Source organism: Nomascus leucogenys, chromosome 3 (assembly GCF_006542625.1).
Source record: "Nomascus leucogenys isolate Asia chromosome 3, Asia_NLE_v1, whole genome shotgun sequence".
Taxonomy (NCBI): domain Eukaryota; kingdom Metazoa; phylum Chordata; class Mammalia; order Primates; family Hylobatidae; genus Nomascus; species Nomascus leucogenys.
The window spans coordinates 115,464,483-115,482,870 of NC_044383.1; the positions used below are offsets into that span (position 1 = coordinate 115,464,483).

An 18,388-nucleotide genomic window follows, 5' to 3' on the forward strand; every position below is an offset into this window, starting at 1 on the left:
TCAAAGGTATTTGCATCTAATTGCTTAATATTTTGAAAATTCATCTACAGTTTTATCCTCAAGATTCATACTAGATACCAAAGAAATTCCTTTTTGTTTCTTAAATTTCATTTCCAAAATCCCATTTAGATTTTGTCTGCTTCAGAATGTCTGAATTCGAATCAAGCCTAATCACCCCTCTGATTACTATACTCATGAGACCTTCTATTCACTTCTGAGTCTCTTTGTGCCTTTGGGTCCTGAATGCAGAGCATGGGCTACAGAAATAACAGAGGAGGGGTAGTTATACCTACTTGTAGTACCATTAGCAAAATTGTGACTCCAATTGAGGCGTCAAGAGGCCACTCATATGTGGTTGTGCAGTTTCTACACTGCACAAAGGCACTCAGGGAAGGGGAAGATTGAGGGCTTGAATCCAGTTTGCCCTCTTCTTTTCCATGAAGTCCCTGGGTGTCTAGTCTCTTTACTTTTTCTGCATATATCTAGAGAGGACACTTTCTTCCAACTTGCAAAAGGCACCATTTGAGCAGGGAAACACTCTCAGTCTTTTGCTGATTATGTCAAATGGGAGGAAGTAAGAATACAGCGTTACAGCCACGCCTCTTTATACAGCAGCCACCCTCTTCTGTGTCTTTGCCAATACTGTTCCCTCTGCCTGGAAGATTGCAGCCCTTTCACTCCTCCACCCTAGACTAACCAATCCCTGTTCAGCTCTCAAAAGTCAGCACTATCATCTTGAAAATGTCCTTGATTAGGCCTAATCTGAGTTGGTTGCCCTTTTCTGTGCTGCCATAATAGCATTTGCATATCTCCAGTTGTTCTACTGCTACATTTTAAAATGTGTGTTCATTCTCCATGGACTGTAGTATGAAGACTACCTTATTTGTATTAGTACTGTGTAAAAGTGCTCAGCTGATTTTTTTTTTAATGGGGTGGGAGAAACAAGAGCTTTTCTAATTTGCTTGGCTAGATTAAGCTAGCATTATATTGTTTCATTGTTTTCAGTGTATAGATAATAGAAATGTAGGCCATGATTTTAGCCAAAAGTTGCTGAAAAAATGATGGGGCAGAATGAGATAAAAGTCTCATCAGTGCGGTTGCTTTCTTCTCATTGTTGCTTCTCTGCACGTCCGCTCTTTTTCTACCTCTCCCTCTCTCTCTTCCTCTCTCCCTCCCTCCCACTAACATTGTTCCTAAATTATCAATAGCAGCAAGTGTAACAAATAACTGCATGTGTTATCTGGAGTCTCATTTACATTTAAGCGGTCCTTTTTCAAAATATTGCAATTTGATTTGAAAAAGTTAACAGATGTGGAAAGGAACAATGCCTTTGTTATGTCAAGATGTCCGTTTCTAGCAAGGCATTCATTCGATAAACTATTTTTTTAAATGCACTCATTCTGCCTTGCATATGAAAATGAGAGGGCTTGACATTTAACATTACAATTATTTTTGGTGGAGTGAAAAACCAAAGGACTGTGATTTAAACTAGTTTTAATTAGGTGAATCCAACTTGATCAGACTCTAACGCACTATTTTTATTAATAAAAGTTATATGATTAGCAGTATTATATTCTCTGACCCTCAAATTACTTTTTAATTCCTAATGGAACACCTTCAGAAATCTCTAATACTGTTCTCTGTATAGAAACACACACCCATACACCAGTAATGTGCTGAAGTGCAGAAAATAGTCCCACTTTCAGTAACATGGCATATGAATTTTCTATCACATATATTCACAAATTTTCCTTACATGTCCTGCAAGAAAAAATAAATAAAAGACAGATGCTTCTTTAGTTATTCTATTTAATTATAGTTATTTTCCTCCTGAAATGAGTTTTTTTTTATTATGGAGAATTTCAGTCTTATTAAGTGCTATCTAAGTTAAGAAAAATTCCCAGAGCTCGTTATAGAAAGCCATCTCTCCTAAGGGCAATAAGTCATCTTGAGGAAAGTGAGCTGAAAATAATAGGTTTTCATTTGCTGTGATAATGATCATTGTATATCCTTATTCCAGTGGCGCAAAGTCACTCTCTTAGTGGTAAACAAAATGAGGTGTGAATATATGTGGATGTGATCATAAGCTCTGAATATTAAATAAGGCAAGAAGAATCAGGTTAAAATTCAAAAGAATCTTCTTCTTATCTTTATCAAATGCCTCTCTTGAAGGGATTTTGGGGGAATTTTATGTACTCAAATTTTATTGCATATTTTATAATAGAGAATTAATGAACAATTATATCTGTGGTTGGCAATATTCTTCTAAGCAGTATTTATACAACTCATAAGTGTATAAAATCTTTTGTGAATATAAGTAATTTCATTTTAAAAATTATGATAAAAGATCAAATCTGTGAATTATAGTACCTAAGTACCTGTACATTTTCTAGAAAACTTAGAATCGTCAATGTATCTGCACCAAATTAATGACTCTGCCCCAGAATTGTGATTTGTTAAAGTACTCTCAATATAATGTACTGGATTTAAACGATTTTTATTTCAAATGGTAGAGAGCCTTTCTCTAAATAATGACTGCATATCTGTGAGTAGATGAGCATAAAAGTGGTGTACTACTGAGGAAATTATATTCTCCCACATTGTTTTTGATCCCCTTCAATTTTGACACTTGCTGCAAAAGACTTTATCTTGATAAGATGGCAAAGATAACAGAGCTAGCCTGACCATGAGATTCAGATGCCCTGTTCTGTTTCTCCTTTGGCAAATGTGGCTTAGTATAAAGTGTGAGCAAATGTCATTGAAAGAGAAGACAGAGCAGAATATAAATAGGCGCTGCCTATAAGGATGTTTCTGCACACCTGTAGCAGTAAGTTGCATTTTAAAACATAACATTTAGGTCAGAGAAAATTTGCTGCTATAGTTTTTAAAAATCTTCTTTGCCACGCCCTATAAACAAACTTTTGTTTTTCCAATAATATGTAAATAGTTTTTGGTAAGAATGAAAGAGAGAAAGAGAGAGAGAAAGAGGAAAGAAAGAAAGAAAAAAGAAAGAAAGAAAGGAAGAGAGAGAGAGAGGAAGGAAGGAAAGAAAGAAGAAAGAGAGAAAGAGAGGAAGGAAGGAGGGAAGGAGGGAGGGAAGGAGGGAGGGAGGGAAGGAGGGAGGGAGGGAGGGAAGGATGAAGGAAGGAAGGAAGGAAAGAAGGAAGGAAGGAAGGAAGAGAGAGAGAGAAAGAAAGAGAGAAAGACCTGGAGTTTGCTAATAGAGTTGGCAGGCACAGTTCAGTATCACCTTATGGCATATTCCCATAATATGCAGGCACGCTTTCTCAGACTTCCCTTTAGTAAAGCCTTCAATGAAAATTTGCCTCTGAATTCATATGCAAATACATACAAATAGATTATTAATTCAGATATACCCACAGCTCCCACCCAATTAATAAGAATCTTCTGAGTCACAGTTTCTAGTTAATAAATTCTGAACTCTTATTACTGAATTTCCTTGCGAGTCTGTTTCCCCATAACAAGTTCTGGCTGCAACAACAACAAAAAATGTGAACCTTACATATTTGTAGAGAAAATAACCAACTGGAGTAGAGACATATGATGTGTTGTACTACAAAGGCTTTCCAACATGGACCTGGATTCCTCCAGAGTGCCAGCAGCAGATTCTTATTATGCTTTGGTCTCATTTTCAGTGCCAGTGACAAGATTATATTTTTTTTCAGGCTGAAATCTAATTACTAGTGGGCTGGCAGGATATCATCTTGTATCTACACTACAGTTGTAGAAAAACATTTTTTTAATCACTTTGCGTTTGAGAAAAGGAACACTTAAAAGGAAAATCCATCATCCTGGGAGAAGGGGAGAATGAAAAATATGTAAACATTGCCCCAACTGAGGTCCCCCCAAAGGCTCACTGATGAAATTTCTTGCCTTAGGTGTGCGGAAGGCTATTTTGGACAACCCTCTGTACCTGGAGGATCATGTCAGCCATGCCAATGCAATGACAACCTTGACTTCTCCATCCCTGGCAGCTGTGACAGCTTGTCTGGCTCCTGTCTGATATGTAAACCAGGTACAACAGGCCGGTACTGTGAGCTCTGTGCTGATGGATATTTTGGAGACGCAGTTGATGCAAAGAACTGTCAGCGTAAGTCCTGAACTATTGATGCCCTTGACAGAATTGATGTATTGTACCTCAGAGTAGCCGATGAGTTCTTGAGTGTGGATTGAAGAGTAGGAAATTATGTGGAATACATCGTTGATAGATGCACAGAATATACAGAGTCTGCATATTCCAGAACATTTCCTTGTACTAACTAAGAGTAAATCCTTTTAAAATTGCTGTGGTATTGAAGTGTCGCTGTTTTCCAAATGATAAACATGTTTTTATTTACATGCGGAAGGAAGATTTTTTAAATGAACTTATGTCCACAGCAGGAAAGAAAAATTTGCATATTAAATAGACACCATGTATCTTTTTTTTGTTGTTTATCTCAATTCTAATCACTTGCTTTAAATAATTTTTTCTGCCCATGATATTTCAGTAGTAGCCATCAGAAGGTGTTAATCAGTTATGCTTTCATATGTTAACTTTACAGTGTCGTATTTTGTAATAGGTATAAAATTCTGCCAATATTTTCACACATGGGCATTAGTCATTGTTGAATGATTAACCTCATTTTAGTTTCATAATAGTCATTTAAGGACTATTTCTAGAATGTTCTTTCAGTGTTTTCCTTCCACAAAATTAGCTACTCTAGGGCTTCATCCATATTAGTATAATACATTTCTCCCCTCTTTACCTTTTTAGCTGTATTAATACTACATAGAATTTCCAAATCCTTAATGTCAGTGGGATTATAATATGAAGGCGGATCTTGTTGCAGAAGATCAAATGGAATGTGAATCCAATGTTAGCATTTGGCCATCATCAGCTTCATCTACTATCATAATGTTTAAGCAGAGTAGGTTATGAGACCAGCCTATCCATTCATTTCTGTCAAATTTATGTGAGAGACTCTTCCAATTATTCAGGTGGGTCCCAGGACATGCAGAATTATAGAAACCACTGTAAATGTAGCCTATCATCAACTCTACTGCAAGCACCAAAGACCCAGAAGGGTACCCTAGTTCATTAAGAAATGTGTCTCTCTCATCACAGGTTTAGAAGATGAGTTCTAGCTTTTTGTTATTTAATAATGATAATTTGTTGAATCAAAACCAAATCACTCTCTGGACCAACTGGCACCCGTTAATATAACCTGTAAATTGATCTTTTTTTAAAGCAAAATTTCCAACAGCTCAGTGCCTTTAAACACTGGACTCTTGACAAATGTGTAAAATCATAGAGAGCCTAAGAAATTCTTCCTTTCCCACAGATCATCTGGGATCTACATTTTCTAGCTGTGTGCTCCTGAGCAAGACATTTGACCTCCTTGAGACACAGTTTTCTAGTCTACAAAAAGAGTCATGAATTTTCTGTGGGGACTAAAGGATTTGGCACATAGAGGGTATCCAGTGAGTCCCAAGTCCTGGAGATGCTCACGCATGGTAGCTGTCTTTGGTAGCAGTGCTCATAGTAGCTGTGCGTATCAGTTGTTCACCAGTGAATTTTAAGGCTAAGTTAGTCATTTACTGACATTTTATCCTGTCTTCCAATAACCCCCACCCCCATAAAGTTAGGGATATTATTCCACTTATTTTATTATGGTAAACTAGGGATCTGTGGCATGAAGTCTTAAGAACATAAAAAGAATGTGAGAATAAAAACATTTTGACCATTACCAGTTTTCATACTACTTGCCGTGAGTATAGATGTGATTATAATTTTTAATGCTGTTTGCCATATAATCACAATTAAAATTATAAGAAGCACATTTATTACTTATTTTTATAATTTTTCATGGATACAATGTCACTTCTATGCATAGGTGGTAAAACCTCAAGGAAAGAAAGTTCATGAAAATACATTATTTTGGTTACCTATAGATTTGTTCAAGAAAAGTACACCACTACAAAGAAATATATTTTGCATTTTAAATTTGTGTATATTGTTGGTGTCATATTTTTCCATTAAAATGACACTTTAGCAAAACTTTATATTGCTTTGTTATTTTTAAGATAACATTAATTAATTACCATCATATTTATGTTAAATTTAATTTTGCAGTTTACACTCTGAGAAAAAGTGCCTTCTAAAGTCTAAATAATTTGATATTTTTAAAATGTATGTATGATATGCATGAGAAACTTTCATAAAATAATAAAAGTACATACAAATTCGATAAATCAGATGAAAATGGATATTTAAAGGAAAAATTTTCAGCCTTTCCTTATATTTCAGCTATAGACTATCCGTAGGCTCTTTCAGTTTCTCAATGGCCCTTGCTCTAGTATCCCCTTGGCAGACACTGAAGACAAGCTTTGCTGGAAGATAAATTAAGCAGTTTTTAGAAAAGCAGTTGTTTGTTTGTTTATTTGTTTGTTTGTTAAAAGGAGAACCTAGAGCCAGGAGAATAAAGTATTAGCATAGGCTGATAGAGTACCTGTTTATAACATAGTTTTAGGTGGTGTTCAAATCAAAGTATTCAGAAATTTAACGAAATCATCTATGAGTAGCCTAAATTCCCATGTCATCTCCTCCTTGTATTTTTATTCTGATATAAATGCAATTATATGTACCATTAAAAATATAGGGTACATAGTGAACAATTAATTCCTATTCTATTTGTAAAAAGGCCACTTAAGCTTTAGACTGATTTACTCTACGTTTTAGAATAACCTCAGACAGCTTTATAACAAAGAAAAAAAGACAGAAGATTACTTAAATTAAATATGCTTTCTATGTTTGGAGATAGCATATAAACTGTAAAATAAAAGTGATTCTTAAATGCTATAATGCTATAGTCTTAAGATACTTGAAATGATGTTTTTGTTGTCTTTTAAACTTTTGAATCTTAAAAAAGGCATAAATATTTATTTCACCTCAAACCATTTTTTAAACTTAACACAAAAACTGGCACATAGTAAATCATTAAATCAAAAAAAGTAACTAAATTTTTCTAGATTAATAGTAACGTTAAAATTATGCCAGGGGTGCTATTAATTTTGATAATTCCTTAAAATTATTTTAGTTCTAAAGTCAGTATGCATTACTTACAATGGGATAATAGTATTTTAAGTGTTACCCTGATGTATCTGTAAAGAACTAAAACAGCATTATGCCTTGAGTCAAGCGCTCCAAGTTCCTGTCACGTTCTGGACTCACCTGTATGACACAACAGGCATGTGGACTTGCATAAGCTATGGCTTCTTTGAATTTCAGTGTCTTCATGCTCAAAATTGGAATGATGATGATAACATTAATATTTTAATGGCATATGATGGGCCAGACATGGTGCTAAAGCCTTTATGTGAATTATCTCTACAGCTTGTAGAGTCGTTATAGGGATTAATTGATAGAATGCCTAACGGGGCACTTAACAAATCAGAAAACATTCTGTTACTGAACTTAGGTGTCCATGTTACCATGTGGGGTATATTATTACTTAACAAGCCTATTAAGACTATTAGAAAGTTTTCCTGACCACAGATCTCTCTTCTCTTTGCAGCCTGTCACTGTAATGCCAATGGCTCTTTCTCTGAGGTTTGCCACAGTCAAACTGGCCAGTGTGAGTGCAGAGCCAACGTGCAGGGTCAGAGATGTGACAAATGCAAGGTAAGGAGTAGAGGCTGACCAATAAATTACTTTCTCCTAGCAGATTTTCACTGGCTTTTCATGACATGTTTTGTATACCTTCGTATATTAAAAGGTTTGGGATTATGTAATTCTACAATTGAAATGACTGTGATCAGTGAAAAGTTTTTTTCAAACTAGAACAAAATTCATTGTACATTACCATTTGATCGTAAACATTTTTTGGCAGTGAATGTGTATTATATTTGCCTTAATTCAGACATTTCTGAAACAAATAGCAGGCAAATTTAATCAATCTGTGGAGATACTCTTTCCTTTGCCTTTACATTTTTGGCAGAATAAAATGTTACTCTTGGGGCTGGGCATGGTGGCTCACGCCTGTAATCCCAGCACTTTGGGAGGCGAAGGCAGGTGGATCACAAGCTCAGGAGTTCAAGAACAGCCTGGCCAAGATGGTGAAACCCCGTCTCTGCTAAAAACTACAAAAATTAGCCAGGCGTGGTGGCAGGTGCCTGTAATCCCAGCTACTCAGGAGGCTGAGGCAGGAGAATCGCTTGAGCCCGGGTGGCAGAGGTTGCCGTGAGCCGAGATCACGCCACTGCACTCCAGTCTGGGCGACTGAGTGAGATTCCGTCTCAAAAAAACAAAACAAACCAAAATGTTACTCCCTTTGCTTTTTAGCAAACACCTTCTTCTAGTTCCGTCATTTAAAAGCTACTTCCTGTGAGCAGTCTACCTAATAGAAGTTTCAGTAGAGAAGTTAATCAAGATATTTTTAAAGATGCATTATTTTGCTAAAACCAAAATATTCAATTAAAATAGAGCATGTTGTTCTCAGTCCCTGAACATACCGATTGCCCTGCTTTCAGTATGGCAAGCAACTTCAGATTCCTCCATGAGGGCGGACAGATTTGCTCTAGCTCTTTCACAAAAATACATCGTATTTGTGATAAAGACAGTTAAGCAGAAGCAAACATTTCTCCGATGTCAAACTGGTCTTACTGTAGGAAGTTTGAAAATATCATCAGCTTCTATCTCTTGAATAATATCATTGCTCTGTTTTGTTTTTATTTTATTTTATGGTTGGTTTTTAAAGCCCAATATGTGGTGGGCTCCAGAGAAGCGATTCTGTGTGCTATGTGACTGCGATCCCGTTGGCTCTGTGTCACCGCAATGTGATATTACAGGAAGATGTGTCTGTAAATCAGGCTTCGTAGGGAAACACTGCAACCTCGGCAGGCAGGTGCACCAGCAGGAGGAGCAGCTGCGGAGAGCGCAACAGGTGCTGGGTTCTCCTCAGAGGTGGGCTATCGGCAGCTCCAACGGGTGCCCTCGGGGAGCCTATCGGACCCCAGCTCCGGTAATCCCAGAGGCGCTGCATGGCTCCTGCCTCTGCATGTTGTGTTCTGTGTGCTGTGGCTGAAGTTCCCTGGTGGCATTTTACCAAATAACAGTTGCTAAGTGTGCAAATTCAAATGCAAAAATTAGACAATTCCTAATTGAACCCTTGCCCTTTTAAAAATAACCACCCATATACTTTAAAAAGCATACGCAAGTTCATAGGGTCATAAAACTTTCAATTAACCAAACTTTCAATTAACCATGAATATGCAGAAATCAAATAAAAATCTACTTGTGAGAACCTATAATCTTAGAAATGGAAGGAACTTCAGGCATCCTTTAGAGAAAGCTAACTTTTATAAATGAACAAATGAAGGAAAATCTAGCAGAGAAAGTGAGTTGTCCAAGAAAACTCAGCCCATTTATCTGGTATTTTATCATAATTAAGAATTTTGTTAATTTCCACATCACTTGTGCTTATGTGTACGACAAACACAAGAAACACATTTTCACACACTATAAATGGACAAATACCAAAAACAGGGAAAGTTGTTTCTAATAGAGGGAGGGAGGGAGGGAAGAAGAGGTCCCAGGCTGAGCTTCAGAAGAGTAGGAGACAAGACTTACCAGTATAGAGCCAGGACCTGTAGGGAATTAAGAATAGGGCATAGAAGAAGGAGAGAGGGAAATAAACAGTAAAGAAGAAGAAGTGAAAAATAATTCATGGTTTTATTTCTTGGCTCATTATCACAAATTTTTTAAAAAACAAGTTTTGATGTCAGACTACCTTAGATCAAATCCTGGCCTCATTACTTCCTAGCTATAAATTCCTTGAATCTTTCTGTAATTCAGCTTCTTCATCTGTAGTAAGATCCACTTCAGAGGGTTTATGTCTGCTTACATACTCCAAGAAGCAAATGCCAAGAGGTTCCTGGGGGAAAGGCCAATGAAGCATGAAGTGGGAGACAGCATAGCCTTCTGCTGCAATGGGGTTCTGACTCCCGGGAAAACACAGAAAGAAAGACTGGGTAGGAAAAGCCTTGTTTGGTGCATTATGTCAAATCTTAAATTCTTGGCCAAGCCAATGGGATGTACCCAAGCAAATTTTACCCACTAAAGGAATCCTGAATTGGTCAGGAAGGTTCTAGTTTACCGTAATCAGCCTGAGAGAAGGATAATCTTGTGGAAGCTCATCTTAGTTCATTCAGAGTTCTGTAAGAGCATAGCATAGACTAAGTGGCATGTAAACAACGGAAATTCATTTCTCACAATTCTGGAGGCTGGGAAGTACAAGATCCAGGCGCTGGCAGATTTCCTGTCTGGTGAGGGCCCTCTTTCTCTAGACAGTCATTTACCCACTGGAACCTCAGATGGTGGAGGAACCTCTCTAGGGCCTCTTTTATAAGTGCAGTGATCCCATTCATGAGAGCTCCGTTCTCATGACCTAATCACCTCCCTCCTGTCCATACCACCACCTTGAGGGTTAAGATTTCTACATATGAATTTGGGGGGACATAAACATTCAGTCCATTACAGAGCACCTCTGGTGGATCCAAAAGACAAGAAACTGGAGGCTTCCAGTCAGTAAAATTCTGCACTGTAGGTTGTCTTGCAGGTAGATCGGATGAGGCACCTCCAAGGCTGTCTCAGGGTAGCAGTGAGAACAGTGCATCAGGCAGGAGCATAGAGAGTTTTTACTAAATGTTAGGCCTGATTACTGTTATTATTACCAGTGTTGTTAAATGAAGAAATCTTTAAAATAATTTTTTTCAAAAACAAATGCATACATTTACAATAAAAGAAGAAGATAATAACTGATTAAAATGTCTCCAAAATATAAATTTAGCAGAAAACCAACGTTCATTCAAGCCCTACATATCTTACAGTACTATTGTATGAAGCAGGGTTTTGTCCTGAGACTGTTTTTTCCTCTGCAGCAGTATCTGTGAGAGCTAAGAGCTCAGACTCGGGAGCGAACCTAGCTGATCTGGAATCTTGACTCCACAATTGGTTAGCTCATGACCTTAGGCAACTTACTTAACCTTTCTGTGCCTCAGTTTCACCACTCAATAAAAAAGTGGTGAGAATGACAACTGTCTGCCAGGGTTGTCCTGAGGAGTAAATGAGTGCATACTTGTAAAGAGTTTAGATTTGTAAAGGGTTTAGAATTGTGCTTTGCAAAAACGAAGCACAATATATGAATGCTAGTTCTTATTACCCCGAGAGAGACACATTTATGGGAACCCATCCAATTTCCCACTGGGTCTGGATAGACACTCTCTCCCGTATTTATTTTAACTCATTAATCTCAATTACTGACCATGAATGTCTGCTCCTTAAGTTTGTTTACTAGTGGGGTTTTCTTTAGCCTTTGAAATAAATTTTTGAACAAATTTGCAAACATTTTATTACTGAAATTTGGTAGTATTTATTTTGCTACAACTTAGCCTTTACAGCTATATTATTTAAATATTTGAAAAGTGAGGTAGAGCCATTTCTTCTTGTATATTTCCTTACATAATTGACTTTGGAATTTTTAAAATTATAGCTATAATTTGGAATTTCATTTGATATTTGATTGATTTAAAGGGGTGTACACACACCCCTTTAATGAGTAAATCAATATGAGTGTGTGGATATAGATATAGATGTAGATATATATGAGTATATGTATATATATACGAGTATGTATATATATGTGTTTATACATTTATCAGTATAGATATATGAGTGAAGACAATTTCTGAAATAAATATGAATACAAAGTATTATTTCTATGACTCAGATATTTTTCAATACTGTTTTAATATATTATGTTTAGTCTTTTTGTCTGTGTATTTCTGTTTCTGTTTGTGTGTCTGGTGGTATGGGTATGTAATTGAAATTTACATAGTATTTATATAATTTCGTATTTTTGTTTAATTTCTATTTCATGCTATATCCTAAGCATATTTATATCATTAAAACTGCTTCAGAACAGGATTTTAATTCTTGCATATTATTTCATAATGTGGATGTCATCATTTAATTTATTCAACAATTTTTATAACATTGTACAGTTAAGTGCCTGCATAGTTGTTCACCATGATAAATACTATTGTAATGGGCATGCTTTTGCTTTAATAATTATTCCAATTTCTGATTATTTCTCTAAGCCAGGTATCTAAAATTTTATGTGAATTTCTTTTAACCAATAATAATATTATATGGTTAGTTTTTTTTTATATAGGTGAATTTAATTTCAAAGTCATGTCATCTGTTGGAACTGTTACATGCTTTTTTCTTTAATCATATATGACGATCCGAATTAGAACTAGAAATAAAAATAAAACGCACAGTAAATGTAAAGATGAGAATGATTGTCAAACTCAGTCAACCCATTTTACATTTTAAAAATAAAACTATTCTTAGCTACAGTCATTTTAAAAATCTAATTTTCATTGTGATTTCATTTTTAAAACTTATTTTTAAAACTACTAACAAAAATATCTAAAATATATAATGAGGCTTATTAATTTCTCTTTGGGTGGCTCACGTTAAGTGGCGAGATTTTTTTTTTTTTACCAAGAAGCAATTATTAAGTCTAATTTTCCAAAATAAGAATTATTTTTACAAAGAAGTAATTACCGAGACTAATTTTCCAGATTAAAATATCATAATAATGTGACATGCTTTATATTTTTAAAAAATAACCCTGAAGTACTTTAAGCAGGATAGATGCTTTTCATTTTTCTGCTAGGAGTGATTTTTTAATCCATCAGCATTTTCTAACATTGTCGTTTTAAGCCTGATAACATGCATTTCAAGAAAGTCAGCCGAAGCTGGTAATGCAAACTTGACCGTAAAAGATTATTTGTTATACATAGATAAGAGATATGCATATGAATAACTCATCGGAGAATGAAAGTTTCCTTTACTTACCTGATCTGGTGCTTTAATACGTGTTCTCACTAATCAATTTCAATTGTTAGAATGAAACCCAAGAAATCAAAGGTTTGTTGAACCAATTATTTGATCAGTGTAAGCATAACCTGAAAATTATATTTATAATGTGAACACTATAGCAATGATTAAAAGTATTTATGGATATGTGACAAAATTCTATCAAATATTAGGGCGAAAAGGATTATTTTAACTTTAGGCTGCTGGTCAATAATGTTGAAAGTATTTTTACCAAGTAGGAGTGCATAGATCTGAAAGTAATCAATTCAGATTACTAAAAATTAAGCAAGTAAAATTTTAAATTAAGACTAGAAATACCACCTATAGGTCCTTTCCATACTGCTATTGGAATCTTGAGAAGTACTGGGACAGGCTGGTGAAAATACAGTAGAGAGTAAAGGAAGCGCCCAATTCTGCAGTTAATTTTGATAAAATTTCAGAATAATTGAACTTTTCTCTTTGGATATCATAGAAAAGGTCCATTTGGTTGAATGAAAACCCAGTTGTCATAACATCAGTGAGGAATCCTGATAACTCCTAAGTCCCTCTTTTCCCACCCGATCTTTGGTATTGTGCATCTTGCTTCACTTCGAGTTAACTGATTTAAATTTAATTTTTCTCTCCTCTTCCATTGCCAGGCTGGGACCTTTGGCCTACAATCAGCAAGGGGCTGTGTTCCCTGCAACTGCAATTCTTTTGGGTCTAAGTCATTCGACTGTGAAGAGAGTGGACAATGTTGGTGCCAACCTGGAGTCACAGGGAAGAAATGTGACCGCTGTGCCCACGGCTATTTCAACTTCCAAGAAGGAGGCTGCACAGGTCTGTAAATATGACTTAAGTCCTACATATTCACTCTGATAGTTTTAGGGTCTGACTTCTGTAATGGTTTGTTCTTTTAAAGGAAGCACAGATTGATACAACATATTTAACATAATGAGTAATGTCTGCTTATTTTTACATTACTTAAAAAATGAAATGCATGTCAGTTTGAAACACTGCCTTAATAACTGTGTGCAAGTACTCAATAAAAATCAGCAGATGCTCATTTGGTTGTGTCCCTCCCTGTCTGTGACTTTGATTCAGCCAGTCACTCAAACACTGCTACAGCTTGAAAGTTAAATGTTCGATTTTTCTGGTACCAATCTTAGCTTAGCTTAAGCTCAAACCCCATGCCAATGCATTTCAACTTTCCCTTTTTCCTATTGCAAAATTGGTATCCAGATCAAGAAAAGTCAAGGTGTTTTTTTTTTCTGGTACACCAAAAACATCTTTTTGTCTACTTTTGGCTGCCTTGAAAACTATGATGTTCTAAGAGAGAAATAGGTTGGCTCTCGATATTTAGATCATCAAAAAATGCAAGCAGAGGTTTCTAACCATGATTCCCTCAAGCAGTATTCTTATACATCCAGCCACAGCCTTCACCCAAATCATGAGCTAAGAAAATATCACTTAGCATTCTGCAGATGAAAATAAAGATTGAACATTAGCCTTGATTTATATGCCGCTAATTTCGAATTGACCCTTATTCCAACAATCACTAGTTTGAATATTACCTTTGCTTACTAATGTCATGGATTCAACCTGGATAATGCTCACATACTCTCAGCACCATGGTAAGATTTTAAAACATTATTATTCACTGTTGTGGCAAATTTAAGTAGGAAACAGTAGGAATAATATTTAAAACTATTTAAAGAACCAGTATCTTTCAGACATTCGCCAGCACTTTAGAGATGTGGATTTTATCATAAATTAAGCCATGATAAGTTATTCTAATTGATAAGTTATTCTAAATGATAAGTTTATAATTGTAGATCCTCTAAGAATCTGTATATCTCTAAGCCAATATCTGTATAACTTAAAAATTATAAAGCCGTATTTTAAAATATACTCTGTTCTTTAAATCCAAAGCTCACTGACATTTTTACTTAATATGAATTAATGAGGTAGTATTATACATTTAAATATATATAGTAACAAATTATAAATGAGACCAAGAATATTATTTTAAATTATAGACAGATGACAGCATTTAAGAAATGCAGACCTACTAGCATTCTGGCCCAAAGAAACACCATAGGAAAAAAAAAGCACAAAACAGGAAAAATAGTAATATGACTGAGGACATAACTTGCACAAGATAGCCTGGATTTGTCTAATGGCTCCCTCAGTAACTAGTTCTGGGACCTTGACTGAGTGATTTTATTTCACTTTCCACCTGCAAAATTCATCTATTAAATTAAGATAATAATAGTATCTACCACACATGGTTTTTGTTACAATTAGTTGAGTTAGTGGCTATAAAATATTTAGAGTAATGCCTAGCATGTAAGTGCTATGGAAGCATTTATTATTATTATTATCTTTATTAGTTTTATTAATTTTGGTATACATTGTGCTTTGGCACAGGAAAACTAGCTAATTACTCACGTCTTCTTTCTATTTACTGTTATGATTCCACTGAAGAACTACTTAAGGTAATTTCTGTTTGCAAGTAATGATTTGGACTCTCCCATGACATTTTTTAGCATATAAATTTAAACATAATGGTAACTATTTTTCTTCTTAATGAAGGACACATCTAAAATATATCATTTGGCTTAAAATTAGCAACAACAGTAATAACCAAAACAGCAATGACTAACATTTATTTAGTGTTTACTTGGTGTAAAGTATTTTTCTAAACACCTTTCACAGCTGGTATGTAATGCTCTGAGCAATGATTATTGTAATCTCAAAAAAGTGAATTTAGTCAAATATTCTAAATATATTCAGTGAAAATGATTTAGTCATCATATAACAAATTAAAAGTTTACTCATAACATTAGTCTTCCATTTGAATTCAAGTATTTGGGTTTCTTACCTCACTTTCTTTGACATGAAACGCTGCACTAGAAATATTCTTAGTAGCTGGGTCAGCTACCACTATGTGGCATGCATTCCTTGTCTTGGATGGCTTTGAAGATATTCTCAAACATTATTTTTGCAATCTTTGAAAAAGTACAAAAGGTAGATAACTTTGTACCCTTTGAATATTGCATGATAGCAACCAAAATGAAAAATCTATAGAAAAAAGTCAGATGGTAAATAAAAATCAAAAGTATCTTTATATATAAACAGTGTCCATAATTCAACCATTTTAAAGTATTTGCAAAATTGGAATATTCTGTTGTGTGCATTTCTAACTATATATATGATGTACCGAACTTAAGAAGCTTATTAAGCTTATTGGTTTTCACTGTAGATCGGGCTCATCAACAAGGAAAAACTAATCCATACAGCATAAACAAATTAGAAATGAACTTAAAATAAATATACAAACAAAATAGTAAACTTTGTAGCACCTGAATATAAGATATTACAGTTAACATGGAATCTGATAACACCAGTTCTTTCCTTTTTTAAACTTCATAGGAAAGCTAAAAATACTTTAACTTTTGAAATCAATAAATGAAATACATCTTATAGTTATTGAACAGCTCTGTTCTGAAATACATTGTACTATAATATAAAAGATGAATGAGGTAAGTTTTTATTTCCAAATATCCTTAAGTACAGAACTGAAAAGAAAATAAGATGAACCAACACAATATAAAACTCAACCCGAATCGCCCACTCCACCTGGTACAAGATCTCAAAAAAAAAAAAAAACTCAACACTTGGTATCAAATTTTTACTATTTTTCCCCTTCTTTGTTTTCCCTATTACACCGTTGAAGCTTGTGAATGTTCTCATCTGGGGAATAATTGTGACCCAAAGACTGGGCGATGCATTTGCCCTCCCAATACCATTGGAGAGAAATGTTCTAAATGTGCACCCAATACCTGGGGCCACAGCATTACCACTGGATGTAAGGTGAGTGAACCACTTTTTTTCTCTGATAATTTTTTGGAGAGATTTTTGTTTTGTAGAGCTCTATAATTTGGCATTTCAAAATTAAATATTATATCACAAAATAATGTAGAAGTATTACTATAATGTGATTGCAGATATTAATCAGTATCTTACAGTTTACTTGTAGGAAAGATGATGAAGCAAGTACATATTTATGCAGCTGAACCCTTGAAATCTACAAGAGGGGCAAAAAGAACAAAAATTCTATAATAATACCAGAAAAGAGCTATAACCTGATACCTAGGCACAAGGGACATACATCTGCCAAGTATGAGGATATAAGGAACTAATTAATTTTCCAAAAATCTATAGAAATTGCCCCTGAATTATGACTAGGTTTTAGGTTTCAGGAAGTAGTTGAGATCATTCTGAAGAGTCATTTTAACAACATTTAGCTTGGAAAATAATCATTTTTTCCCATTGGTAGACCACAGAAAGTGACATGGCCAGAGTCATGTTCAGAGAGATCTATCTAGCATCAGCAGGGATGGTAACAATTTATAAGCCTGTTGAAGAAATATTAATAAGAGATGCCAGAAGCTTGGACCCAGTCAATGAGCATCAATGAACATATACAGAGAGCAAGTTACATTTTAGAACTCAGGCACAGCCTGGCAAATTTGTTGATTTGGGGAATAAGAAACAGAAGGCTTAAGGATGACTCCCAGGTTTTGCTTTGCAATGGAGTAGATGATAATATGTACCATTTACGGATATAGGAATTATAGGAGGAGGAGCAAGTTCAGGAAGGAAAGATAATCACTTTGGATTTTTATCAGCTTTTTGTGAGGTATTAATAAAATAAAATTCACCCATTTAAAGTCATGAATTTTAACCAATGATTACAGTGGTGTAATCATCCTTTGTGCCCCATTGTAGTGAACTCCCCATCACCCACCATGCACCTACTGTTTTGCCTTCTAGCATTGTAATTTTGCAATTTCTACAACTTCTTAAAAATAGAATCATAGTCTGTTTTTTTGAGAGGGGGTTGTTTGTTTCTTTGTTTGGCTTCCTTCACTTGGTGTTATGTTTTTGTGATTCATCCATATTGTTGCATATATCAGCAGTTTGTTCTAAAAATTGCTTAATAATATTCCATTTGTATAATGTACAGTGACTATCTGTTTACCATTTGATGGGTGTTTGGGTCATTTCCAGTTTGGGGTTACAATTTTGCTATGAACATTAGCATACAAGTCAAAAGCATATTTACAGACAAATGTTTTCTCTTTTTTTCATAAGAACACTCCACATCTTTGCCAACCCAACTCTTGGAATTTTTTTTTTTTTTTTTTTTTTTTTTTTTTTTTTTTGAGACGGAGTCTTGCTCTGTCGCCCAGGCTGGAGTGCAGTGGCAGGATCTTGGCTCACTGCAAGCTCCGCCTCCCAGGTTCACGCCATTCTCCTGCTTCAGCCTCCTGAGTAGCTGGGACTACAGGCACCTGCCACCACTCCCGGCTAATTTTTTCTATTTTTACTAGAGACGGGGTTTCACCATGTTAGCTAGGATGGTCTAGATCTCCTGACCTCGTGATCTGCCCGCCTCAG

General features: G+C 35.2%; 1 protein-coding gene across 1 annotated transcript in view; it reads left to right on the forward strand.

Moving 5' to 3' along the window:
- LAMA2 (laminin subunit alpha 2) overlaps nt 1–18,388 on the forward strand; it is a 630,974-nt gene that overhangs the window by 390,214 nt on the left and 222,372 nt on the right. The window contains exons 19-22 of the mRNA XM_030809663.1: nt 3,900–4,111; nt 7,575–7,681; nt 13,582–13,762; nt 16,662–16,798. Coding sequence (XP_030665523.1) covers nt 3,900–4,111; nt 7,575–7,681; nt 13,582–13,762; nt 16,662–16,798 — 637 coding nt within the window. The remainder of the gene's footprint in view (nt 1–3,899; nt 4,112–7,574; nt 7,682–13,581; nt 13,763–16,661; nt 16,799–18,388) is intronic.